The 27,390-nt window shown below is 36.2% G+C and overlaps 1 protein-coding gene across 4 annotated transcripts in view; it reads right to left on the bottom strand.

The window, feature by feature from the left end:
- Positions 1–340: 340 nt before the first annotated feature.
- LOC106078379 (uncharacterized) overlaps positions 341–27,390 on the bottom strand; it is a 48,267-nt gene continuing 21,217 nt past the window's right edge. For 3 of the 4 annotated variants that reach the window (XM_013239240.2, XM_056034626.1, XM_056034634.1), the window contains exon 2: positions 341–4,998. In XM_013239240.2, the coding sequence (XP_013094694.2) occupies positions 2,120–4,972 (2,853 nt within the window). In that variant the 5' untranslated portion in view covers positions 4,973–4,998 and the 3' untranslated portion in view covers positions 341–2,119. Of the gene's footprint in view, positions 4,999–7,547; positions 7,567–27,390 lie in introns of those variants that run through there. The other variant, XM_056034641.1, reaches the window with a different exon arrangement.

Raw genomic sequence — 27,390 nt, 5'->3', positions numbered from 1 at the left:
TTCTTATGCTTTTTTTTTTGTACAGGGCGTAAAAACTATAAATAGCTAAATAATTAGGCCACAGCTAGGACTTCGTATCCACATGAACTGCCGCACTTCTTAATTTTCGGACTTGTAGAAACCTTATCAGTTGGCCGTAGTGGACGCTGAACTCGTGAAAGTGTGGTAGTAAAGTAATCCAAGGTGATCAGACTTCCATGGCTTAGATTTGAAATAAATTAAGTCTCCTACATTGGATCGACATCCTTGATTTTAAAGTCATACAAATCAGCTGCAAATCAGCTACACCAAGGATTTCTACAATAAAACTGGACTACAATAACACACGTACATATAATAATAATTTTATCCAAAATTCTTGTTTATTTGTTTGAAATGTAAATGACAATGACATGGCAATAAAATCCTCCGATTCTGACATCAGAATCAACACGAACACACACTTTGAAGTGCCAATCATTCAATGATCAGTTAATTCCTCAATTTAATTTGCAATTTAAAATCTTGCAGTTGAAAACGTCTGATGACCTTTGATGTCATCGACAAAAAAAATGGGTTGATGAGCTGGAAATAAAAGAATTCGTCAAATAGTTAAGTTGGAAAAAGTTACACGTGAATTGTCATTCACATGGGCAGACTCACTTTTAGAAAGTTGTTGAAGGCGACATACATTTAGTTTTAAGTCATCATATACAATAACAATTGACATAAAACCGATCCATTTACAAAGTAGGCCTAATAGATCAAAATAGTCAAACCTCGATATGCCAATGTTTAATGTCCGTCACTACATAAGGAGGGAGTTATAAACTGATGGCTGAAGCTATATATATATAAGCTTTAAAATTAGAAAATCTTGTATTTGAATTGTTCTTGATGCTATTCTAATTTGGAGGGCAAAAGAAAATTCTAACTGGTGTGATATTAAAATTAACCATTGAATCCTTGAGTGAGCAAATATAATTTACAACATTTGGTACTCAGACTTCTAAATTCTGTTTGTAGAAATGAAGGAAATATTTCGTTATTTAACATACATATTTATATAAACTGCTCCATTTTCGTTACAGCCAGTTGTATTGATTCAACAATAAACATATAATAATAAAATTGTCACAGGGTGAATATGTAAACATTTCTGGAACACTCTAATGTCTCAATTTCATCGACTGAATATATAAAAACAAACTGTTGGTTAATTATTTCGTAATCTAGACATCAGTGAAGCTTTGTAGAGTATGTGGCTCGAAAGGAATTGACATGGCGGGCGCTATTGGAGAATTTCAGATATGGCGGAAGGTCTATAAATAGCAATGTGTTTTGGTGTATCCGGTGCACAAAATAAAGAAAGTGTTTTAGAATTAAGTGACGCCGACGCCCATATTAAGTGCTGCATAATCAATATTTTTTAAGCTCTTTTCTTTTGTAACTTTTCTTTGGTTGGAAATTTTGAAGTTCACTTTAGCGTAATTGACATATTGTAGTATATCTTGAAAATCTCCGAATTGTGACGTTGTTTTGGCGGATGAATATGAAACCATGCTTGTAGCTGCCCAGATCAAGTAGCGAATGCTGTGATTAACTTATACATATACTAGTTGCCTTGAGACTATAGTTATAATTATAATAACAAATATAAATCTCAACGTTAGAGAAATTGACATTAAAACAATATCACGTGACTTTGTTGAAATCATACACTCCTACACACACACATGAACAGAAAAGGGGAAAAAATGTTTTCGTAAATTGAGTTGTCCCAATAGATTTCTTTGAACAATTAAATAACATCCGGGTCACAAAAACATTCAACACTAAGTCTGCTACCCATTGGGATTTATTTTGAACTCTTTGTCTAAAATATAATTTAGGATTTATCATTTTAGGTGAGAAATGTAGTCGATTTATTCGATTATAATATAAAAACCTATAATATTTTCTAAAGAGTATTTACTTATAATTGATAAGAATTACATATTTGTAGGCTACAATATTCTAATTTAGAAAACCTTAAATAATACATTTGCTTTGGTCACATATCTCAGAAACTAACAATTAAGAGACACAATGTACTCATACCGAATACAATGAAAAAAAAAAAACAAAAAAAAACGTTTACTTAAAACGACACAGCCTGGTTACTTCCCACAACGGCTGCTGATCCAATGTTGTCAGCGTCTATATAAGAAGCTGTCATAGAGGATGTCACGTTATTGTCATTTAAAATGTCAGAAGCGCAGTCCGAGACATCATCAGCCTGCATGTGCACCATGGTGTAGGCTGTCCAGGTGTTCACGTTACGGTTGTAGCTGCCAAGGTCCTCAGTGTAGCTGCCAGTGTCAGAAACGTTGTCTCGACTGTTGTCTATCTTCTGAACAGCGCTGTCCTGTGCATTCTCTTTCAGCCTCGACTTTTCATAATCTCGGCTCGCTTCGTCCTCGCGTTTTTGACAGAAGATATACAAGGACTGGAGGAATCCATGAGGCCGTATTTTCGCTTGCTGACAGTTTGATATGGCGTTGTCGTCTCGGGGGCTGTGAATTTGGTCACCGGTACGAAAGTAGCCCTCTTCTTGCGAGGTCAGGAGGTCATCACCTTCAGAGGAAGTAACAAACCGGTCAGTGTCCGGTGAAGTAAAGGCAGCTTCCGGTGAACTAAAAGACATAGGAGATCCACTGCCCACTGCCTGGCAGGAGGCATCGTCTGAAGACGTTAGCTGACTCTCAGTCATTACATGAGAAAGACTCTCTTTCTCGTTTGTCGTCTCGGGAGCCGAGGCAAACGACTTGGGCCACAAAATAAAATTTGTGTGACAATCAGGCACCTGAGGTTTAATAGCGCAGCAGTCGTCATCTGTGAAGGAATTACCAGAAGTGCTTGGGAGCTCCATTTCGTCATAAAGATCTTCTTGAGGGACGGAAGTTCTCTTAAAGGGTGGTGCTTTGATATTGTTATCCACACTTTCTTCCAAATAAAAGTAAAATGGGGCGTCGCTTTTTTTTTCATTTTGACAAGCGCCACCACCGGAAATGTTTTTGTTGATTTCATCTAGAATGGCGAACTCACCGTAATCAAACATATTTTGTGAATGAAATAAAGGCAAATTGGTGTCGAAATCTTCATTGTCCTCTGGTCTCAAACCCATGTCCCAGTCGTCTTCCTCAAACTCGTCATCGAAACTGACGTAGGATTCATACGCTATCGCTTCATTTTCGAAATCTTTGCAAGCCTCCTCAAGCGTCTCGTATCCAGCGAGGTTTTCCAAGACTGAGTCGACGACCGCTTCATAGCAGCCGCAGTAAAATCCTTCTTCTCCGTCACTTAGCTCCGAACAGAAGATGTGCTGTAGCAAGCTGCTCCTCAGAACTATGTCGAAGCTGACTTGGTCGTCTGACAGCTCTTCGCTACTGCGTTCCACTTCTGTCTTTGAGTTCTGAAATTGGAACATAGGAAGTTGAGCCAAGACATCAGGGCTAGTCTGCAGCATCTGAAATGTCCGCTGACCGACCAGGTGAGGCTTTGAAGCTACGGGAATTTCATAGCCATCATTGTCTGATTGATTTATCACGTGACTAGTTTTGTCCGAATTTCTCCACTTGCCCGAAGGAAGAGCCAGCTCTCTGTCATTTCCAACTAAATTAAGATAAGACCAGTCGATGTCAGGCGTCATACTCCGAGTTCCGGGGCCTTCGTTAGCCACTTCTGAATCAAGGTCACTCTCGATACTGTGATAATAATGGTGCGGACTTGGCTGTTGAACTCTGACTGACCCTGGAGTTTTCCCAAAGGTGCTTGGCGTGGATCCATCGATTTTGGAATAAATGGCTTTAACTGACGGACGCTGCAATTGAGGACTATTGGGACTGGACCCTTGGGGTAAACATGATACAGATCGAGTTAACTTTGGGCTCCCAGGTAAAGATTGGCCAAACCTTTCCTGTGTGATGGTGGTGCGGTGTGTCTGAACTTCTTCAAAAGTGCTTTTTCTTGCAGTTTGTTTTATCTCGTTGTTCAAGTTTTTAGGGCGACTCGCTGGGGACAGCTGCTCCGTAGGCGTCACAGCCTGGAACGACTTATTGTAAACGGACGTCACCGCATGTCTTATTCGTGACACCCTTTTAAGGTCGCCGCCGCTGTGATTTTTATCTTTCTTCTCCAGCCTGCCCTGAAACTCGTTGTATCTCTGCTGCTGTCGCTTCTCTTGTTCTGCCTTTGGAATGTTGTGTGCAAAAATCGGCAAGCAATGCACAACTGGGTGCTGACCTAGCGAAAGAGGTCTAGGCCCAGACTGAGGTTTGGCTTTCATTTTTTCGAAAATCTCTTCTTGAACGGCACAGTCTTCATCCTTGTTTTTGTGTATAGTTGGGTGGACAATGGCTATGCCACCACTCGGTGAGGACACAAGACCACCACTGCCCCGCGAGAAGCACTGAAAGCTTCTGGATCCTGCAAATTTTTTAATAAGGTCGCTTTTATCGAAAATGGCGTACACATCACTACTTTTAGGTCGAGGGTTGCAATTCACTTTAGTTCGAATGCACGAGGAAGGGTTATCTGCTAAGCACACGTGGTTGACTCCCTTGATGAGATGGTCCACAATGGAAGGATCATTTAAAGAGTTCACTTGTTGGTGACATCCTGGTTGTCTGGATGGTTTAGCTGCAACTTGCGATCCTTTGCACTCGTTAGTGCTGGCCACCAAGGCTGGAGAGCCGTGAAGACACCGAGGTTTCTGCACTCGGTGGGGAGACGTCTGCTCGTTTCTCTCTGTTCCGCACTGCTTGTCAATCTTCTCCGTCACGCTATCAATCTGCACCACCAGCGATTGAATGTCTCCCATGATGCCTTGCAAATCGTTCAGCACGCCCTCCATGTTGGACACCATGTTCCTAACGATGCTCCTCATCAGGTGACTTTCACGAGCAAGATGGCGGGCGCCCGGCCCGGCAGCAGACGTCCCGTCATTCGACATGACGAAATGGTAGCTTCGACATCACCCTGTAATGAAACAACAATGAGAATGTAAAAAAAAAAAATTATTGTACAAAACTGATGTCAAATATTAAAACTAAAATTATCTAAAGAATTCTAACAAATGTGTTTTTGTGCTACTAAGTTAGGCTACAGCCCATTGTTTTAATGCACAACCATTGAACAATGTTTACGAACGTTGGGAACGTACTCCCGGAAATGTAAGTTAGTCAGTAAACATTTCTGGAATAAAATGTGCATTGACTTATCATTAAACAAAATAGGAAGGAAACTGAACATTCACAAAGAATTGAGAGATTGGTTTAGGGGGGATGGGAGATTGAGAGTAAAGCCATTCAATCAATTACAAAAAACATTTTATGTCGGAGGGTTCAGATCAGTAATCTTATATCTGAGATGAACTGCGCAGTAGTTTCCAGATCAGACAGTTTTCAGTATAGTTTTTCTTCTATAAGACTGTTTTAGGGCCAGAGTCTTGTTGGATTTTAATAAATTGCATTTGACTTGAACAAATTACAACATTCTTTGATGAAAAATTTTTATTTATTGGCAATAAATTTTTGAAAGATTGAAAGGGAAAAAATGTTGCTTTTATTCATTAAAAAAAAATATTGGCCTAAACTCCTTTGTTGTTCCAGAATATGTGGACCTTTAAATCCGGCCCTGTTAAGAACTACTGTATAGCGCAAATTTTTGAAACTATATAAGGTCTGGAATTAAAATTCTCCAAATGTATCTGTCGGACACAATTCTAACAGCAGTGCACCGGTCAATGCCAATAAATAATTAATCTCTACAAGAAGAGTGATATTTGATTGAGCACTAATAATTGATGATCAATCGATACTGATACTTTGAGAAGGAGTTTAACAAGAAGTTATTAGAAACATTTTCTCTCTTTCAATCTCTTCTTCTTTTTCTGTCACTCTTTTTTCTTTCTCTTTTTTTTTGTATGTATCTATGTATCTATTAGTTCCATCTTTTCCATCCACTCTCTCTCTCTCTCTCTCTCTCTCTCTCTCTCTCTCTCTCTCTCTCTCTCTCTTATCTGTTGTTTATTTCAAAATTTTCTCGTTACAAAGAATAAAGGGGAATAATTCAACTTATACTACCTTATCAGTTAAATATAATATCTTTCCCTTGTTCGAGATACCAAAAAAAAATTAATGACCAATAGTTAACTAATTGGTGGGGTTTATTTTATTTTTTTTTATTGATTCTTGTTTTAGCAGGTAAAAGAAATAAGTGTGCCTACTTTCAGTTTGATCCGAGATTGGTTATGGGAGAAATAACGTGTACAAACTTTTACCAGACAGACAGTCAGAGTGAGTTGATAGAAGCTGTGTGAACAAACAGTAGAAAATAGAATTTTTGTAAACCAAAACTTATCTAAGGGGAAACTAATTGCTAATTACCGGATTTATCTGAAAATTAAAGGATTCAACTCCTTTTCTGTTCTATAAAAAAAATTAGTACTAAATAATTAGCTAACTAGTTAATTTTTGGATTGATTCGAGTATTGTCATCGACTATGAATAATTATGCAAAATCTCAGCTTGATCCGAAGTGGGAAGCTGGAGAAAAAACGTGCCAAAACGTACTAAGGGGCGGTATAGGAATTTAGTGACCGATTTTTTGCTTTGGTTCTATTTATTTTAGGTGAAATTTTAATACTAAACTATCACTTGCCCCAGCGAAGCCAGGGGGGTTTGAGTTTAAAAACCCCTACCAAGGGGCTTTGCAGTCAAATCCCCCTCTTCTATAAAACAAAAAATAAATAAATAAAAGAATGCAAACGACAATCACCAAAATCCAATAGCATAGCTAAGGAAGATTTTGATTTTAAAATCCCCTCCGAAATTTACGATAAAACCCTCTTCAATTTAAGACTATCCATACATCAGTCACCAGATTCTATGAGCGTAGCCAAGAGGGGTTTGTGTTTACCCACACCCCCCCCCCCTCCAGTGGGGTCTATAGCTAAAAATCACCTCTTCAATATGAAAAATCATTTACACCCTCAAACTTTTATGAGAGTAGCCAAAGGTTTTTTGAGTTTAAACCCCCCTTCAGCGGGGTTTTAAGCTAAAAAAATACCTCTTCATTATATAAAAAAAAAGCAAATTGCAAACTAAAAAATCTATGAGCATAGCCAAAGGGGTTTGAAGCTAAAAAAATACCTCTTGAATATAAAAATAAAGAAAATTACACACTCAAAATGATATGAGCGTAGCCAAGCCAAATGGGGTTTTGAGTTTTAACCTCTTCCTCAAGAGAGCTTTTTTTTTCAAAGTTTAAAACCCCTCCTGATGGTTTTGAGTTTAAATACTTCCATACAGAGAGTTTTGAGGTTGAAAACTTCTCTCTTCAATTTTATTCTAAAGCAAACTACAGTCACCAAATTCTATGACCGTATCTAATGGGGTTTTGAATTAAAAAAAAAAATCCACACATTTTTTAGATTAAACCCCCACCACACACACAAACAAAAAATGATTTTGACATTAAAACTTAATTTTTTTTTATATAAAAAAACTTAAGCAAACTACAGTCACCTAATTCCAAGAGCGTAGCCATAGAGGTTACAAATTTCTACCAGTGGCTGGGCTCCATTAATAAAGTGCAGTGAATAGTCATCTGCCGAAATTGAAAAAAATCTAAATGTGGCTCAACAAAGATGGCTAAGACGGAGTTTAGGAGTCGTCAGTTTGTTTGTTTGAATAATTGTGCAAAGTTTGAACTTGATCCAAGAATGGGAAATGGGAGAAAAAGCATGTTCAAATTTTTTACCCTACAGTCAGAGTTAGTGGATATAAGCTTTGTACAAAGAGAAGCAACATCACAACAACTCCACTCTGAATATTTTCCGCAACTATATTCCCACTACCTACCACCCTCTCTCTCTCTCTCTCTCTCTCTCTCTGATACACACACACTGTCTTTTTTCTATCTTTAAAAAAAAAACAAAAACGAGTCGACTAAATGTTTTAAGGATTTCTTCCGACATAAACTTGAAGCAAACATCAAGAACTTCAAGCAAGACGTGACATGTTTCAAGTGTATAACAATTGACCTGAGAATATATTTGGTTCACCCAAAGCTTTCTAGTTTTAAAAGAAAAACCAATAGTGGGGAACAATTACACATGATTAGACTTTTGGAAACATTTGAACTACATTAAAGCCCATGTGTACTGTGATAAGTCAATTCTGTAATGTTTTTTTTTTTTTTTTTTATTTAACATCTCACAAATTAACAAGGGAGGTTGCACAGTAACATTAACAATCTTACAGGAAATTGACTTTAAAGCAATGCTATGTCCCATGATACTAGCAAGTAACTTCATAAGATAAGTCAATATAGGGCATTATACAGCTACCCTGTAATGTTTGTATTATACTGCCATTTCAGTCTGCACAGGGTGAATCCAAGGATATAGTAGAAATCAACATTATTTTTGTATTCTAGTATAAGTACAAATATCTTTGTTTATCATTGAACAGATTATTCATTTTTAAATATAATTTAAAAAAAAAAAAGCATAAATGGATGGTTAGTATTTAAACTATTGAAACCTCTGTTACGATACAAAAGATAAAAAAGAACCCTTACTGTTCCAGGCTTTCTACAGATACAACAGACTTCACATCGTAAATGCGTATTTACAATTATTAGTTAGCTCCCTTTACATTTATGAACAGGACGATTGCATGAGATCAATCTTGTCATTGCATTTTATACAATGTCTGTATTTTTATTTATATCGCTTTTAGACTTGTACTTTTTGCACTCTCGTCTCGAGATGCGATTCGCCATTTTGAAATGCCTGGTGCACACACGATCAGGCTATTAATAGATACAATCGTCTGCTGCTCACCCGTGCAGCGCGTTCCTTTGGGAGAGCTGGTTTATAGTGTCAAGAGCTTATATTTATTAGCTTAGCCTGTTGCTCCAAATGACAGGGGTCTCGGAAGGATTTAGGAGCACTGCCCATTATGGAGATAGTTTTGGATCCATGGACACGGTGTAAACACCAGGAAAGAATGAATGTTTTATAAGGCCGACATTAAACTATTGTCATTTTATATCACTATTAATCATTAATAATGCAAAGGGAAATTGTCATTTTTATACATGGGTATTCTTGTAATATGTTTAGGTTACAAATAATCAATAGACATTAATATTAAAACATGTTACAAATACCATTGAAGGACTTTACCTTCTTTAAAAAATACAAGGAAATATTGAGTGACAGATCCAGATTGTTGAACACATAACCCGATGCCTTAGTGTCACGTTTAGACAAAATAATGTGCAGTATTCCAAAGAAGACAACTGATGCTAACTTTTCTAGTCTAAAAAAAAGGATTTTAAAGTTTGGTATTTTGACTTTTGTAATCCTACTTTCCAATAGATTACTGTGCAGTTTGAAGGTCGAAATTAACTGCTAAAGTACAGACGTAAGTCTAAGCACTATATCTATGGTCGAAGTCTATGGATCACATTCAATCCTCTTCACTGGATTTACTTTTGTCTTTATTGTGTTCTGTTCTGTTTTGTTTTTCATAATTTGTTGTTAGGGTCTTTGTGAAACTTTAAATACAAATATTATTGTCCGGTTAAATAAAGATATCTGTCTAGAAGGGGTGCAAGAAGTGTTGTAAAAATAGTAAAAAAAAGAAGACAACACAGTAAGATTAAAATAATATGATAAAGACTAATACCTGTTATACCAGCACCGCCCCAATCTATAGGTCCACAATGACGGAAGAGCAGCAGGGCTCTGAGCTACCACTTTTACTGGTACTTATATAATTCATAGTGCTACGTTTCTAGAGCCAGACCTGTTTATAAAATCTACGTTACTACTGCAAATGGAATGGAGATGCTACACAAAGATCCTAGGTATCACATACAAAGACCGCAGTACAAACGAAGAGATTAGAGACAGGGTTATACAGCGATTGGACCCCGCGATGACCTGCTTACTACAGTAAAAAAAAAAAAAAAAAGCAAAACCAAAAATCTATGGCCATATTACAAGGTCCTTAGGGCTCGAAAAAAAAGTTCCTTCAGAGAACAGTACCAAGACAAAGAAGAAGAGGCAGACAGAGAAAGCGATGGGGAGACAACATAAAAGAATGAATGGGCCGGTCATTGAAAGAGATTCTATCAAAAGACAGAAATAAATGGAGAAAAATGGTTAACAGATCTTCTGTGGTGCCCCAACATACTAAGGGACCGGTTGAGGTGAAGACTGCGCACTGAAATTTTGATAATCATTAATCTCTCAAAAAAGTTATCTACCCTGAAATATATCCGCCTAATGGTATAATTTCGTCTAGTGTCTTTTGTTTTTCTATTGTTATTGAACAGACAAACTTTTCCATTTCCCCTGTCGTTTGTAAAGAATGGTAACCATTTCTTGGATGTGTTATCTCCCTGGAGCAGCCCCGGTCTATTGATATCCATAAAGCGGAAGCCAGGGAAGTCCCTGAAGAGATTGCTAGTGACAGGAAGAACAACTCTTTCCCTAGTTCAGGCCCAGAGGTACAGAATATTAAGAAGGATATCCTCAGCCTTTCGGATGTACCTAATGATTTGTTCAATAGCATCTGAACGAGGGCCCGCGGGCCGAGAGTGGCCTGCCGCTCACCAGCGCGCATACAATTTAACAGTTCACTACGTCTAATAATGCGTGTGTTTATACAAATTGATCCCATATATTGGGATTCTTGTGCGGAATATTTTTTTTTATCGATTGCCGGGAGTAGAAATAAAGAATATCAGAGTATTGTTATGAGCATGAGTTATTGGTTGAGTAAACCAAATACCAACAGAATGGGCTCGGAATAAATACAGATGAAATCAAATAGTTTTAATTGGTAACATTATTTCATTAATAGATCGAATGGTTTGTAAACAATAGAAGAGGGCTATTATAGAAGGCTAATGAATAGATTTACTAAATATTACTAGAAGGCTTAACTATAAACTATTTATAAAATATGTCAATTTTAGCTTTTTAGGCAAATATTTCGTTAATTAATATTCATTTTATAATTTTAGGGTGCCCCCGAGTTCATCCAACTCTGATGGGTGCCTGACATTATTTGGGGAAAAGTTTAGCATTGCTATTTTTTATAATATAGGGATAATTACAGCATGGTAAAATTTATTAATTTATACCGTCAGCCCCATACACACACACATATATATATATATAATCTACTAAAGAGTCGTAAAGAGAGCTCTAAATTGTATAAACAAATATGAGCCAATATATGTGACTATTTGCTCAGCTCTACATCGATACTCTCCAGCACAATAGTAAATCAATAGTTCCTTAATCGTCACATCTTTCTATTTCTTTCTCTAGCAATCAATCTGTCATAAGCGTCATTGTAAATGATCAGGTGTAAAAGATTCTGCTGTTAGCAGACTGATTGATTGGTTCTGAGAACACGAGACCGCTCTAAGCAGCAGCATTGTCTACTGGCACTTCATCGGCCTCTTAACAGCCGCTGTTTCTTTTGTTCAGCTGGACTGAGTGGACAGCCTAGCACTTCATGTACATGTTGGCTACAGCTATGGACTAGAGAAATCTAGAAGTTTAGCACCAAGCGTGGTAGCTGGTGTTAAGTGAAACAAATAGTCTGTTACATGGATATGATAGACAAAAGATATTTTATTGCGTGTCTGTGGATGTCTCCCAGGCAAACAGTTTTTCCCGGTTGGCTTTTACAAAAAGAGACACAAGTCTGTGGCTCTATGCATAATAATATCAAATGCAAGATTTTCAGGAACTTTTGTTTGTGGTGAGTTAAGATAAAACCACTCCATGAATGTTGGACCCTAATCCCTTCACAAACATACACACAGCTTATTTTTACAAGATGACATGGTTTATGACTTGCGCGTATGCTATACACTCACGCACACACAAAAATACACACATATCTCACACAGATTATCTTTGTTTCTATTTTAGGATATTCTCTTTTCTCCCTCGTCGATGTCATATTGTCTATTCTCTGACATAGTCAAGCTATTTTCTCTCAATCTCTCTCTCTCTTTTTTTCTTTTTCTCTCTCTTTCTTTCTCTCTCTTTCTTTCTCTCTCTCTCTTTCGTTCTTTCTCTCTCTTTCTTTTCTCTCTCGCTCTCTTCCTCTCTCTTTCTCTCTCTCTCCGACTCGCTCTCTCTCTCTCTCTCTGTTTATGTCGATTGATCTCTCTCAATCTTGAAATCATTCTCTTCAACAGAAAATAAAAGTCAGAAACTCCTTTTTTAATCATCGCAAAACTATCTCAGAAGTTCTAGAATTTCATAAAAATATGGCCTTTCTTTTTTTTCCCTTTCTTGAAACGAAATATTCAACGACGAATTTGACATTTTATACAAAATTGATTTTTATGTTTACTAGGGCAGAATCCAATAATTAGACACTAGAAACTAGGGACGCTATCTCTGCCACAAGATTTATAGTTAAGAGATCACATTTCCCTTGCCACAAACTGAATCGTTTAGTTTATTTATGTTGTACAATTTTAAATAATGATGACAATAACAATAAAACCTTTTTTTTAAGCCTGAGGAGTCAATTGCATGCTGGGAATAACACTTGAACCAGATAGACTGCCAGATTGAGATTTCTGTCTACTTCCTACTAAAGTCTTTCGATTCCTTCAGTCCTCGAGGACGCATGCCCCGGATTTGGTCTTCCATCTGCCCCTTTCATCCCAAGACAGCAGAAATAAAGCTTTTAATATCTAGTTAGTAAACATTGAGGAAAAAAATGACCCAACCAATTAAAATTTCTATAAAAATGTTCGCTCAATTTAACTAGAGGTATTATTTGTTCACGCCAGCGTTTCTCAAACTATGGAGCGTGCCCCGACGTTCAGACAAAAAAAAAAAAAAAAGAAGGGAGGAAGAGGCGGTGAAGAAAAAGTAGTACTTTCATTGTAGCGGTCAAACCATGGTTTAAATAAATTTCACGTTCAACTACATTATTACCAATATTATCCAAATATATATTTTAAATAAGAGACGTCGTTTCAAGACCTTTTAAAATGTATACCTCTCTATAACAATAGCGACTCAAAACTTTTTAATGAAACCTTTCAAATCGTCTCCGATAATGTGATTCTTCTTGTCGCTATTGTGTCAGAAGAATCAACATTTTTACGACAGGTGTACGTCGTTACGATAACGACTTTTGTTTAACACAAAAACAAGTCCTTGTCAAGATGTCTTACTTGACATGAAGATAATCTTACGACAATCACGCCATTAACGACCTAATATTTACAGCCTTTGGCCAATTTCACCGATTGCTCCAAATTGGGCCCGCAATTTACATTTAGCATATTAATATCAGTCATGTCTCTTGTTACAGGTTTTAAAGATGTAGGACTTAAAGGGTTACGTGTCGTACGATGGTGTACATTTAATTGAGCCACTAACGCCTATTGCATTTGAGTTGCGTCCTATGAATGTTGTATAATACATGTTGATTTCATCAGATCATCAATAGTTATAGTTATTGTAAAATAAAATAGAAGAGCGCCTCGCAAGCGTACATTAAAGCCGGCCCTGACCTCGAAAATTTCTATCATAACAGTATAGGCCGGCTGATTCTCCTTATTTACTAGATTTCATTAGGCCTGATCCTTTTGTTTTAAAACTAGGTATGAATAGCGCGCTCTGATTGCAAGAAAACACTTCACTACCGCCCGACTCCTTTTTAGCTAAACCTCTTTTTTTGACATTCTCTCTTTTCTTTTTTAACTTCTTACTTCGAGAACAAGAAAAACAGAAAATACTTTTTTAAAAACAAAGCTTATACGAATTGTAGTTGTATCAATTAGTTTGGATCAGTCACATAATGAAATTTGAAATAGATCTAGATCAATAACAAAAAAATCTGTGCGATCAAAAATATGTGTACCCATTGTTTTTGTTTAGCACTATTTCTTGCTTTTAGCTTTCTCACTGCTCTATGATCCTATCCCTTGTCTGGACCAGTTGGGAAAATTAGAAGGGGGGAGAGAAAGAAAGGGATATCTGGGGGAATTAAAAAAAAAATTTTTAAAGCATTATAACATAAACGGCCTGAATTCGAACCCATGACTCAAGACTCCTCAAGCCAACACTTTAACCACTCTGCTGGTGAGGTGTGTATGAAAATAGAGGATTTTATACTTGTCTATATCTATTGTTTGTTTCAAACTTACTTTAAAGTGGCGATCAATAAAGGGGGCTTATTCAAATTATACCACAACCTCAGTCAAGTACAATCTCTTTCCCTTGTTTAAGATAAAATACAAAATAACTAATTACCAATAGTTAATAAAGTAATTGGCTAACTTTCTTTTAGTGATTCTTGTATCGTCAGGTAAAAGAAATAATTGTGCAGAATGTTAGCTTAATCTGAGATTGGGTGTATAAGAAATAACGTGTACAAACTTTTTGCCTGACAGATGGTGAATTGATATAAACATTTTAAAAACTAGAACGAAAAATCAAAACAAAGATTACTGACAAAATGTCTGAAGCTCAGAACGTCGGAAAACGCTTGGAGAACTTACAGCACTTCCAGGGATGCCGAAGGAGCCACTTGAAATGTTAGTTAGTCATGTATAAGTGATTGTCCCTCACATTACCCGTTATAAAATATGTTCAGAGACTTTACTGTATAAACAAGTTATATATTGCGTAATGATGGACTCCACATTATACCTATATCTTGCTTCTACAGCTCCGGATTTACGGCAGTGCGTCAAGTAAGGACCTTACCCTCTACTAACTCTAAAAATTTAATTTTTTAGTAAAATATGCATGTTAATTTTTTTTTTAAGGAAAATAGGAAAATGAGATAACATTTACGAGTACTCTATCTCTTTCCAACAAAATATGCCAAGCTTTTAGATCTAAGTATTATTAAAAAGTTGATTTTTATTAAAGCTTTTGAAAGAGTGTAGTAGCCCCCCATAAAAATCCTGTTCCGGGGCCTTGCTTAAATCTTGCCCTGGTTAATATTCATGCAAAGTGGAATGCCTTGAAGTTTCTCATCTTTTTCATTACATTCTCCCCCACCCCCAAGACTCCACAGTGAAAGCCCACACCAGGTCCCCAATCTGCTAAGGGAGGCGATACTTTTTCTCATTTCTGAAGATGCCGCCAGTTTGAAAAACACTGGTATACACATTATTGCTTAACGATCCGGATATTCTTACAAACTAGAATTTAACAGTGGTCTCTCCAAGACAACCTTCAGAACATTACTGAAAAAGGTATCTATCATTCGGACGGCGATTCTCTATATTCACATCCTGACCTCAAGCAAGACACATGCTATTATTATTGTTATTTTTTTGTATGCTTTGATTAAACCATCTTCCATCACCACTAGCAATAACAAGAGGGGCTCAGAAAATATCTCATTAATTTAACAGTGTGGAAGACCACTCATGCAGAGAACAAACACACACACACACGTATACGCAACACATACAAACACACACACACACGTACACACAACACATAGTCACACAACACACGCACAGCAAAATACATTTCCGATGTCACGTTACAAGAGCCCACACTCAGACGTCAATGAGAACAGAGATATAGCGTTATGATATTAGCTGATCATTGACATATCATCTTGGATACTATAGACAGACGGGGAATACTGGGGGAATCGGAATGGTTGTTATGCAATGAAAACCTGTGGTGCTGTTAGCATTGGGTTGGTTAGGATTAAAATAAGTAGGTTTTATTCCCTAGTCAAGACTTTTAATAATCCATCGATTTTTCGATCACTTCTAATCCATTCGTCATCAAATTTAGCATACAAGCTCTGGGTCAATGACAACACACAAATCTATCAAAAAATCAACCAATTAGTTAATCAATTAGTCATCATTGCTTATTTTTTTTATATAGAATATATCGAAAAAAATATTACTGCGCTAAGAGGAGGTACGCCTGAGTACATTGAAAGAAAGTTAGTAGAGTCAAATAAAATAAAATAAAATACAATGTTTATGTTAAGATATCAAAGACGGTATGGTAATATCAAGGTTATATCAAAGACGGTATGGTAATATCAAGGTTATATCAAAGACGGTATGGTAATATCAAGGTTATATCAAAGACTGTATGTGTATTAATCAATTACATAGAAAATTTTGTATTAAATTTGTTAATAATAATAAGAAGACTTGTCTTCGAGTCCGAAAATTAATGAGGAATGCAGTATTTCCCGTGGCTACGCAGCCCCAGCTGTGAACTACATATTTTGCCACATCAAGGGCAAACATAACCATTGTCCATCGGTGGTCATTATCACAAATGTTAGTATTGATGTTCTTCTCCAACGATAACGTGGCCTACACACTTGAAATAGTCACAGTGGCGCAGCCTCCAATCCACGTCCTACTCTATTAAAAGGTCGTCTACGCTCATGAAAGTAAGACACACATAGGACATCCACCACGCACCTGATTCTATTCAAATGTCCACGCCCCTGATGTGGGCAGATAGAGTAAACGAAATAGCGTGTCATGAGAAATATGCCATGTTGACCTAGCTTTCTTCATGCTCTACAAATGCTTTTACCAGGGGAAATTATGGGATGTCGTGAAGCCTCAAAACTACGGCCTCGAGATCGACCCCCATCCACCCCCTTCCACCCTTCCACCCTTACTGCCCAAGTTGACCTAATTCTGGTGAGGTCATGTACACAGAATGATTCGATGACTTCTCTATTGATTATTCCGAAATCGATCGTGTCTGTGACGTCACGTGGTCATGCAGACCGGATACAAAAATACATATCTCAACTTCAAAACATCAAGTAGTTTCTAAAGGCCCTAAATATATAAGTCTGAAAATTAGGAAGATCTAGGTTCCTCACAGACATAATTCTAATTATAACAAGCAGGTCCTGTACATTAAAATCTTAACATTAAGTATAGTTGCTTAACTTATTAGTCTAAGCATGAAGTAAGCGTCTCAAATGAGTATGCATAGGTCCCAACCATACGTCTAATTATCGAGTCTAAGTTCAACCTTTAGGTTTAATTTCCCAATTAAATGGAGATATTTCTCTAGCAAATGACAGAAAATAATATTTAAAGCAATTTAGTATTATTTTTTTTAGTTTTACAATAGGTGGAACATTTAAGGCATGTAAGGAAAGTTGGCTTGCTTTAATGTTATTGTGTGATGTTAGGTGAACTGACTATGGCGGAGAGAGTACAATACCCAAGTCAAAGGAAGACTGATAGAGACATAATGTCCAGTCCACTGACCGGTGAGTGAATCAGGAAGTGATACGCGAGACCTAATGACATTGGTTGGAAACTACCTGGATTGAGACTGAACATTGTGTTAGTTAGGTGAAACCTCTCGGACCAGGGCTGCCCGGAATATTTCGTGTACGTATAAATGCTGTTCATATTTCGTTTAGTTTGAAAAACAAATGGTAGTATATATATATATATATATATATTAGGGCGCACCGGATAGTACTTTTTGATATCCGGCCTGAGCCGGATATGACCGGATATTAAAATTTGATATTCGGCCGGGGCCGGAGTCGGAGCCGGATACCTAAGTGTCTTGTAAATAGCTTGTATAGCTGAACATTTTACGAAACTGTTAAATAACATACCTATATTTGTTGGTATTATTTTTTTTTCCTTTTATATACCTTATTGTTTTAAACTCTGTTACTGATTGATTTATTAAAGATTAACAGTATTTATAAACAAAAATTAATCTGTGTAGCATGAGCGTGTCTGTGTGTATGTACGAGGCCACCAACTTTAAAGGCTGTGTGTTGGAGGGTCAATGTAAAATATGTTAGTATATATTTAACTAGTTACTAATGTAAATCTCTCATCTTGCTTGTATGGTGGTTGGATGTATGCGTTCAAGAATTTCTGACCAAGAACTGACCATCAGAATTGTAATTTTAAGTCCAAAGACTGCTTCTGGTTCTGGCTTCAATGGCTTAATACTGTTGCGAAGCATAGATTTAATTGTAGTCTGTAGGCCTATTTTTGATATCTATGTTTAGATCTACTGTTATATAGATCTAAGAGAATTAGGAGAGCCAACTATAGAAAAAAAATCACCCACACCCTCTTTACCAAAAAAAAAACAACATAAATTGACTTTGTGATCGACTGATTATATATATATTATTATATATACAGTGCTTTTTTGTGAAAAAATAGGTGCGGTACTCAGTAATGGATTGCTTAACATTAAACTACTAATAAATTAACAATAAACGTTAAAATTCAGGAAAGTAATCATTTTTCCCCACATTGAAAAAGGTGTCGGTAGGCCGTACCTGTGCGTACCGTCACAAAAAAGCACTTGATGCTGTGTGTGTGCATACATAGGGTTATGGTTTACTGGCCATTAGAGTTAGGGTTTACTGGCCATTAGAGTTAGGGTTTACTGGCCATTAGAGTTAGGGTTTACTGGCCATTAGAGTTAGGGTTTGGAAAAAATCGCCCTCCCCACTCCAAAAGTTCTGGATCCGCTGGTGAATATATATTTATCAATAACAATCATTTAGGATCTGTCACATTGTGTGTTTGAACACATTATGGAGCTGACTACAAGAAAGAGTACAGGATTCTTTTTCCGTTCATTTTTTGTTTTTTTTTCTAGTCACTAAGACGGAAACAGAAGGCAGAGTATCCAGTTCCTTTGTCTGGAAAAATCGTTAAATGAAAATGTGTTTTGTTTTCTTATTTCGTTTCTAGTTCCTTTGTCCTGGGACATTGTGAAATATTGGCTGGATTTTTGTTTCAATCAAGACAGTCAGAAGAGAAAGACCAAACTTTAAGTCTGATAAACTATTGACTTTGTTAGAGGAAAGAGACTTGAATAATTAAATCGATTTTTTTGGTCAATTTTTGGGTGTTCCAACATGCTTTTTTTTTCTAGTTTGAAATCTATAAATAGTCACCGTTTGGTGCAGACTTTTGTGGGCATTAATCATAATATATTTAGAGTTTAAATAAAAGTATAATTTTGTGGGCATTAATCATAATATATTTAGAGTTTAAATAAAAGTATAATTTTGTGGGCATTAATCATAATATATTTAGAGTTTAAATAAAAGTATAAATCAGATTTAAAAAAAACAGTTTTTTGTTTATACTTGCTCATTGCGTTCTAGTCCAGTCTCTTTGATAGACAAGTGGAGGAGGGAGAGGATACCTGGGGGAAGGTTTCCAGGCTGCCTTTAGGCACTCAGCAAAAATAATTTAGTTTGAGTTGGGTTCCGAACTCGTACCCCCTACATATACAGATAGCCAAGCGGTTTATGTCTCTCAGCCAAAACATTCCACATATGACTATATATCCGTGTGAATTGAGCAGCAGCTGTATAGCTCTAGATAAAATGTGCAGTTTGATTGAATGTTTGTTTCACGGCATGATACTTGTTGATTGTGTAGCTCCAAAAAGCTAATCCAACGTACCCTTGTACGCGTATTACGCGAACACTGTCCTAAATGTTTCATCAAAGACTAGACACACACACGTACACACACACACACACAGTATTAGAATCATATTCAAAGTATAAATATAAACGCATGTACATGTAACAAAATATTGAAGTTGTGTTGTTGTTGTTTTTTTACTTTTTCTTTTACCATCGATTTGAGTAGAACAACAAACTTACGGTTATAGAGTAGAGATATCAAAGACATATTTACAAATTTACATCAACTTACTCTGAGTCTGTCTGGTACACATTTCGAGCATGTTATTTATCCGAGTCACGTAGAAAGTTGAAACTTAGCCTAAATTATTAATTGTTCCTAACAAAACATGAACCAATTAGTACATTAAATAGTGGTAATTAAAAGATTTTCTTTCATATCTAAAAGGAAATAAATCTTAAAGTATTGAGAGATGTGGATGTAGATGTAGATTTTATTTTTTGCCTCGATAAGCTTTGTTGTTGTTTTTTTTTTAGTTTTATTTTTTTTCACTTGTTTAATATATATATATGAAGGCACATATAGGCATTTATCATTTCATTATTAAATTTATTTATACCAATGTAAACATCTAGTTAAATAACAAACGTACGATAACATGTCTTTGTGTTTGGTGAGCATAGTGCCAGGTACTATAATCAGCAACAAGAACATTGATATTGATTACATTGATTTATTTTTATTGATGATTTTCTGGCACACTATCAACCAATTATTAGATGTTAAGTATGTTAACCACCTATGTTATGTTAAGTGTTAAACCACGTATGTTATGTGAAGTGTTAAACCATGTATGTCATGTTAAACCATGTTTGTTAGTTTAGTTTTATCTTGAAGAAGTGAGATTTCATCATCGCTATAATTTTTGTCCTACTATTGACCAAATATGAAACATAAAATCCTTATATTTAGAACAACTAATAACTTTGACAGAGAGAATAACAAACCAAACATAGACTTACAAACAATAGATAGAGAAAAAAAAAAGTCCATGAAAGCATAACAAACAAAATGGAGAATTCACAAAACTGCAAATTATAAATTTGAATTATTTATGTGGCAAAATTAAGACGATTTGTAAAGGACAGTCATTGACTTGTAGCACCAAACTGCTTGCAGACAACTAAACCGCTGTAGGCTTATTTGGTTTTAACTTGTTAAACTTGAAATAACTTAAATAACTTCTTTGTAAAGAATACCTAGTATATTTTTTATTACAATATAGACAAATTTAAGTTGAGATAACATGGAATAAATGTAGTAGACTTAAGTCATAATATAAAATGGTATTTTGAACAAAACCTAACTCACTGTAAAAGCACGTCTTTTCACGCCGACAATCTGGAGTCGTCTGTTCTACCTAAGATGGCTGACGACAATGCCGCTTATCTTGCATCATTCGCACAACATAGACACCAACCAATCACTAACTTCTCACCGTCACCATAGAAACATACACACACACTAGCACACTCCATAACAAAAGCTCACACTGATAGATAGATAGATAGATAGATAGATAGATAGATAGATAGATAGATAGATAGATAGATAGATAGATAGATATGCGTATGTGCATGTGTGTGACAGTTCTTTTAACGAATGGTAGCACTTGTAACTTGTAAGCTATTACAGAGTATTTGTTCTTTTTCCTCTGGAGATTGACAAAATAATCTCTACGGGAGAAACTGTTACATAACAGCTCTTCATTAGATTTGATAGTTAACGTTTAACAGCGCTGATATTTCACTTTACGGTTTAGTTTGTACACGCATTCATATTTAATATCGTTGTCTCAGTCAGCTGAACTCAAGTTAAATGCTTACTGGTCAACACAGCGGTTCTCAAACCTGTATGTCCTGCATCACGTAGAATTAGGGGGGCTACTTAGCGGAATATCTTGAGGTACTCTAACTGTCGGAACTTTCATTTTTTTTTTATTTCGTCGGATGGGGTACAGCAAGTTTAACCAAAAGTTTTAACATCTCATACACTTTTACTCTCGACAGACCCCCATGTTAGCAGAGCATTAAATATTACATTTATTTGTCTCGATTTCCGCATGCCTCTTGAGAGAGGTGTGAATAAAATGATAGTAATGGCATACATCAAAGTGATCAAACTCCGTGACTATAATTTGATCTCTTTATTTGCGAGACATTTGAGCTAATTGTTTTAAAGTGCAACCTGGAAATACACAGTGAACTAAATGGATTAATTGTACATTCCTTTTAATGTCTTGATGTATTAATTGCTGTTGTCATATCAACGAGAAGCAAGCAACAAGTTTCTGAAACTTTCAAGGCTGGGAAACAAAACGATGAACAGTTGGGTTCAGACCTAAGATAATGTCGTACTCAATAATGTACCGCTTGGTTTACACTGAGGGCATTAGCGTTAGACAAACTTCAGATCTATACATTGGAAATACTGTCATGCCTTCGAGATACTAATACCTCATGTTGATCTTTTCAATCTCGAGTTTAACATTTCATTTCTGATTTCAATTGCAAAACTTGATAAATGTCAGTTTAAGTTTCTTGAAAAGTAAAATCGATAAGTCTGGCCATCGTGATCTTTCAAATGCAAAATACAAAATATCTCAGAAAATTGCAAATAAAATTATGTGATAAAAAAAAGTTTCGTTTGAGTTCCTTTCACTTTGAGATTTATTTAAATTTTCTCCGTGAGCGTGCCAGTCTGTTGGAAGCATTCTGTTTTAATATGCAGCCGAAACACTTGTACCAATGACATGCGAGGATCTTATAACGAGGTCATCCGAGACATTCGTGGAGATCTCTGGGAGCGCCTGGAGCGAAGAGGGACATTAAAGATGAGTGCTAGTAGTGATGTTGGGAGATATCGTTTGTTAATTATGAAGATTGAATTGAATGGTGTGAGTGTATTTGTGAGTGTATATGTGAGTGCATGTGTCAGGTGTATGTTTGAAGATGGTGTTTCCTTGTGTATCAAGAGATCGTATGAAGCAAGACAGATGTGTACATTAATGCAGAGCATCTAGCATCCCCCTTTTTGTGCCTCTCCCATGTTATGAACCTGGCATCCCACGCCCGCCTTGAACCTTCCCTCTCCTACAGACGTGAATCTCCTTCTTTCTCCTGTTGTAAACCTGGCCAGCAATGACCAACCACATTAGCTTTCGACAACTAATTTCAGGTCTCCATTAGAGTTGGTTGGACTTAGGTTCGTCCCAAACAGAAAAGTCGTTCAAAATGACAGTCATCACCGGGACTCGCACTCGTGACAAACGGTCACGAAGCCAAACGTTCTACCACTCAACCACCAAGCCGCGAATTATATACTTAGTTCATTTAAACAATCGCCTACCCTCTCCTCTCCCTCTCTGTCTCTCCTCTTTCCTCCCTCTCTGTCTCCTCTCTCTCTCTCTTTCTGTCTCATTATTTCCCTGCTTCCCTTTATAATACTGTTGCTATGGAGATGTAACATTATACTTTTGTTGATTCTTTCACGAAGCTGTCTCTGTCAACAAACACTGACGTAGATCTAGTTTCTCTACAACATGAATATTAAACTTGAGACGCGGATTACAAAAGAGAAAATTGTGTGTGCCTTGCCTTGTAAAGGTGAATAAAGTCGTATATTTAAAAGATATTTAACAGCCCAGAAGTTTCCTAAGAGATGACACAAAACAAAAAAAAACCGTTTCCATGGCTACAAGTTTTAAATATTGTTATTTGACCATCACGACTCTTATTTTCCCCAGGTGATCATTAAGAGCGAGTCACAAAAAGCCTGGATGAAGCAACACTAATATTGCCATCAACATTAAGATCAGACTTTCCTGTATTTGTAAGCCAGCCATTAGTGACCTTGATAGTAGAGTTAGTTTGATACCTTCAAACAATAGAGATATGAGTCTAAAGTAGAGTTAGTTTGATACATTCAAACAATAGAGATATGAGTCTAAAGTAGAGTTAGGTAGATACATTCAAACAATAGAGATATGAGTCTAAAGTAGAGTTAGGCAGATACAATAGAGATATAGTCTAAGTAAAGTGTTGGACACTATAGGCATTTCCAATGATGGTGTAGATCTACAAGATAATATTACAAGCGGAAACATATTCTAAGGTTACCTTCTGATGACCAGTTTGAAAAACGCAAACTCTTGAACACTATTACATGTAAATAGTGTTTAGTTCTTGTAAAACGTTTTCTTCGGTATTAAAAAGGTTGAGGTGTGGCAGGCAATAGGTGGTGCATAAGTATAAACTAGAACATGCACATTGTAAAAAATACTTTAAAAAAAAACAACAAAGCTTATCTAAGGAGAAAAACTCATAAAACAATCCAACTTTTCAATACTGTAGGACTTATTTCTTTTTCCCAATATTAAACTAAATAATTGATTCCCACTACTTAATTAATTAATTAGTTAATTTTTTTTTATTGATTTGTGTTTTGTTAGGTATAGTGTATAATTGTGTAAATTTTCAACTTGATCCGAGAATGGGAAGGGGGAACAATAACGTGAACAAACATTGTACCAGACAGAGTTGATATAAGCTTTGTAAAAATAGAGAGACATTCAATCATTATGAACAATAGTTATACAGCCAGACAATCACATAGAAATAGACAGACAGACAGGCAGAGAGTTAAAGAGGGTTATTTATCACTACATTATGTGCTACATATCACTACATTATGTGCTACATATCACAATATTATGTGCTACATATCACTATATTATGTGCTATATATCACTATATTATGTGCTACATATCACTACATTATGTGCTACATATCACAATATTATGTGCTACATATCACTACATTATGTGCTACATATCACTATATTATGTACTACATATCACTACATTATGTGCTATATATCACTACATTATGTGCTACATATCACTATATTATGTGCTACATATTACTATATTATGTGCTACATATCACTACATTATGTGCTACATATCACTATATTATGTGCTACATATCACTACATTATGTGCTACATATCACTACATTATGTGCTACATATCACTATATTATAAGCCTAAATCACAGAGCTGAACAAAAACATCGTCATTGAGAGTACAGCGTCCGTGTCGTGTCACTTGTGTCGAATCTAAGTTCTCTAAGAGCAGGGTCATCGCCACTAGATCTCAAACAATGTTCTGTGCGTCTCTTCATCCATAATTGAGTCATTCTAGCAATGCACGATCTTATCTTTGAGATTACTATAGGCCCTACAGTAGTTCTTTTGATATATTTATTTATTAACATTGTGTCCGGTAAAGCTTGTCATTTATCACTTCGTAACACACGCCAGTGTATGTCTAGGCTTCGGTGTTTTTAAACCTATCATTCTTGTATGACCGTATATCGTCCGATCGAGCCCTCTTGCTCAGGGAACTGATAGTGGCACCCAATTGTTTCCTGATTCACCGCTCGCATGAAAAGATTTATGGACGTTTGCCAGCGTTTGTGCATTTTACATGAGGTCCCAAGGTCATGCCCTTTTGGGGAATGGAGGCGACATTAGTGGGCCGGAACCCCCTGAGGCCATGTAAAATATCTTTCCCATTTGTACTTTTATTGCTCGTCGCTTGAGCTAAAGAGGATGCCATTTTTTTTAATGTCCTTTTCCAATTTAGAACGCAAGGAGAGAGCAGGCAGCAAGGGTTGAAATAATAACAGAACAAAGATGGTGGGCACATTGATCTAAACATTGTGTTAGCATTAGCAGATGTAAATGACCATCCTAAACATCATGCTGAGAAAAAGAATGATAGAAATCTAGTCATGTGACTGAAACTAGTTCAATGAAAACGAAGCTGAATTTTTCAAAAGTTGGTTTTCTTAAATCATGTGAAGAAACCAATTCCCTGTGTAACTGTGAAGGGATGTGACTGTGTAACTGTGAAGGGATGTAACTGTGTAACTGTGAAGGGATGTAACTGTGTAACTGTGAAGGGATGTGACTGTGTAACTGTGAAGGGATGTGACTTAGAGTGCAATAAAAGAAATACAAGTTTGAAAGAAATAATTTTTATATAAAGAAAACAAAGCTTATAAGAAGTGTAATCGTATCAATTAGTTTGGATCAGCTAAGTAATTAAATTTGTAATAGATCTAGACCAGTGATACCCAACCTAATTCGACCTGTGGCCATTTTAATTTCCAACACTCGTCTCGCGGGCCACATGACCAAAAAGTTACAAAAACGAAATGAAATTGTTCTGAAACTATTTTATTAGAGACCCCAGGCTTAAGTACGACATTAACTCATGTGATATTTTGTACGCGTCAGAAAATAGATTCATTTCTCTACTTAAAATGTTTGTAACAGTGTAGGTACCTTTACCACCGACTCATTTTTTTTGTCTCTTTTTGATAAATATTCGATCAATCCACCAATCCCTAGGCGTAGTTAATCAATCCTTTATTCGTGGTTCAAACCAAGGATGCCGCTATATTTATTTTATAATACTCATATATATGTTGTTTTAAAAAAAAAAAAGCAGCCACACTTTCTTTACAAAACAAAGATGTTAGCTTATTATCATGTTCCACACAAAAAAAAAGTAAAGATTTGCCCACTTTCCTGGTAGATCCTACATTCGGAGTCCCAGTTCATAAACGTACAAATGTTAAACGTCTCGATACCAATCAATCAGAGAAAATATGAGAGCCCAAAGTATGTAAAGGCACATTTTTCAACCTTTTTTTTTTTTAGGGGGGATTTTCTCCACTTTGTGCCAACGTTTTGGCGGCCGGATGGAACCACGTCGCGGACCGGACCTGGCCAGCGGGCCGTATTTTGGGCATCACTGATCTACAGTAACAACAATAAATCTGTGCGATTAAAAATATGTTACTAATTGTTTTTGTTTATCGCTATTTCATGCTTTTAGCTTTCTAACAACGCTATGATTCTATCACTTGTCTAGACCAAGTGGGGGTTGGGGGAGGAAGAGGATATCTGGGGATATTTTACTGTAATCGGCTTTTAAAAGCATTTACAAAAATAAAAAAGGGATGGACCTGAATTTAAACTCAAGGCTCACGCCTTATGAAGCCAACATTCTTACCACTCTGCTAGTGAGGTGCTTAAGATTATGGAAGATTGTATAGTTAGGCTATGTATTGTTTGTTTCAAGCTTACTTTATAGGGCGACCTATAAAGGGGACTAATTCAGCTTATACCACCACTTCAGTCAAGTACAATTTCTTTAACTTGCTCGAGATACCAAACAAAATAATTAATTACCAATAGTTAATTAACTAGCTTTTTTTTTATTGACTCTTGTGTTTTCGAATAAAAGAAATTGTGCAAAATCAGATTGATTTGAGATTGAATGTGGGAGAAATAACGTGTACAAACTTTTTGCCAGACAGACAGACAGACAGAGTGAGTAAATATAAGCTTTGTAAAAAGAGAATACATTTATTTACTAGTGATCTTGCTAATACATGTCAGCCTTGTTCAAACGTTCCCCAGACAGAACGTTATGAAGCAGAACGAGAAACATTAATGCAGGACAGTGGGCTAGGTTCAAACCTCATAACGTCAGCACCAACCCCTCACATTGCAATCTATTGTATCCCAAAAACAGTGAAACGAAACAAATCTAAATATGTTTTCTTACTTTTTAAAATTGCTCTTTAAGTGATGTAGCACTACAGATCACTTCATCATTGTCATCTTGTTTCCTCCTCTAGTTTAAATTGCTATTATTTATTTTTATTTTTATTTTTTTTAATTTGTAATCTTGTTCGGAATAAAAACAAATGACGGTGCTGTTGATCAATGACTCAAGATATTTGTCTGTGTTTAGCGAGGATTCATTATCTTTTTGT

The sequence above is a fragment of the Biomphalaria glabrata genome, chromosome 1, assembly GCF_947242115.1.
Source record: "Biomphalaria glabrata chromosome 1, xgBioGlab47.1, whole genome shotgun sequence".
Classification (NCBI taxonomy): Eukaryota; Metazoa; Mollusca; class Gastropoda; family Planorbidae; genus Biomphalaria; species Biomphalaria glabrata.
The sequence above is the reverse complement of the archived record's forward strand: the minus strand, read 5'-3'. Positions and strand labels throughout refer to the sequence as shown.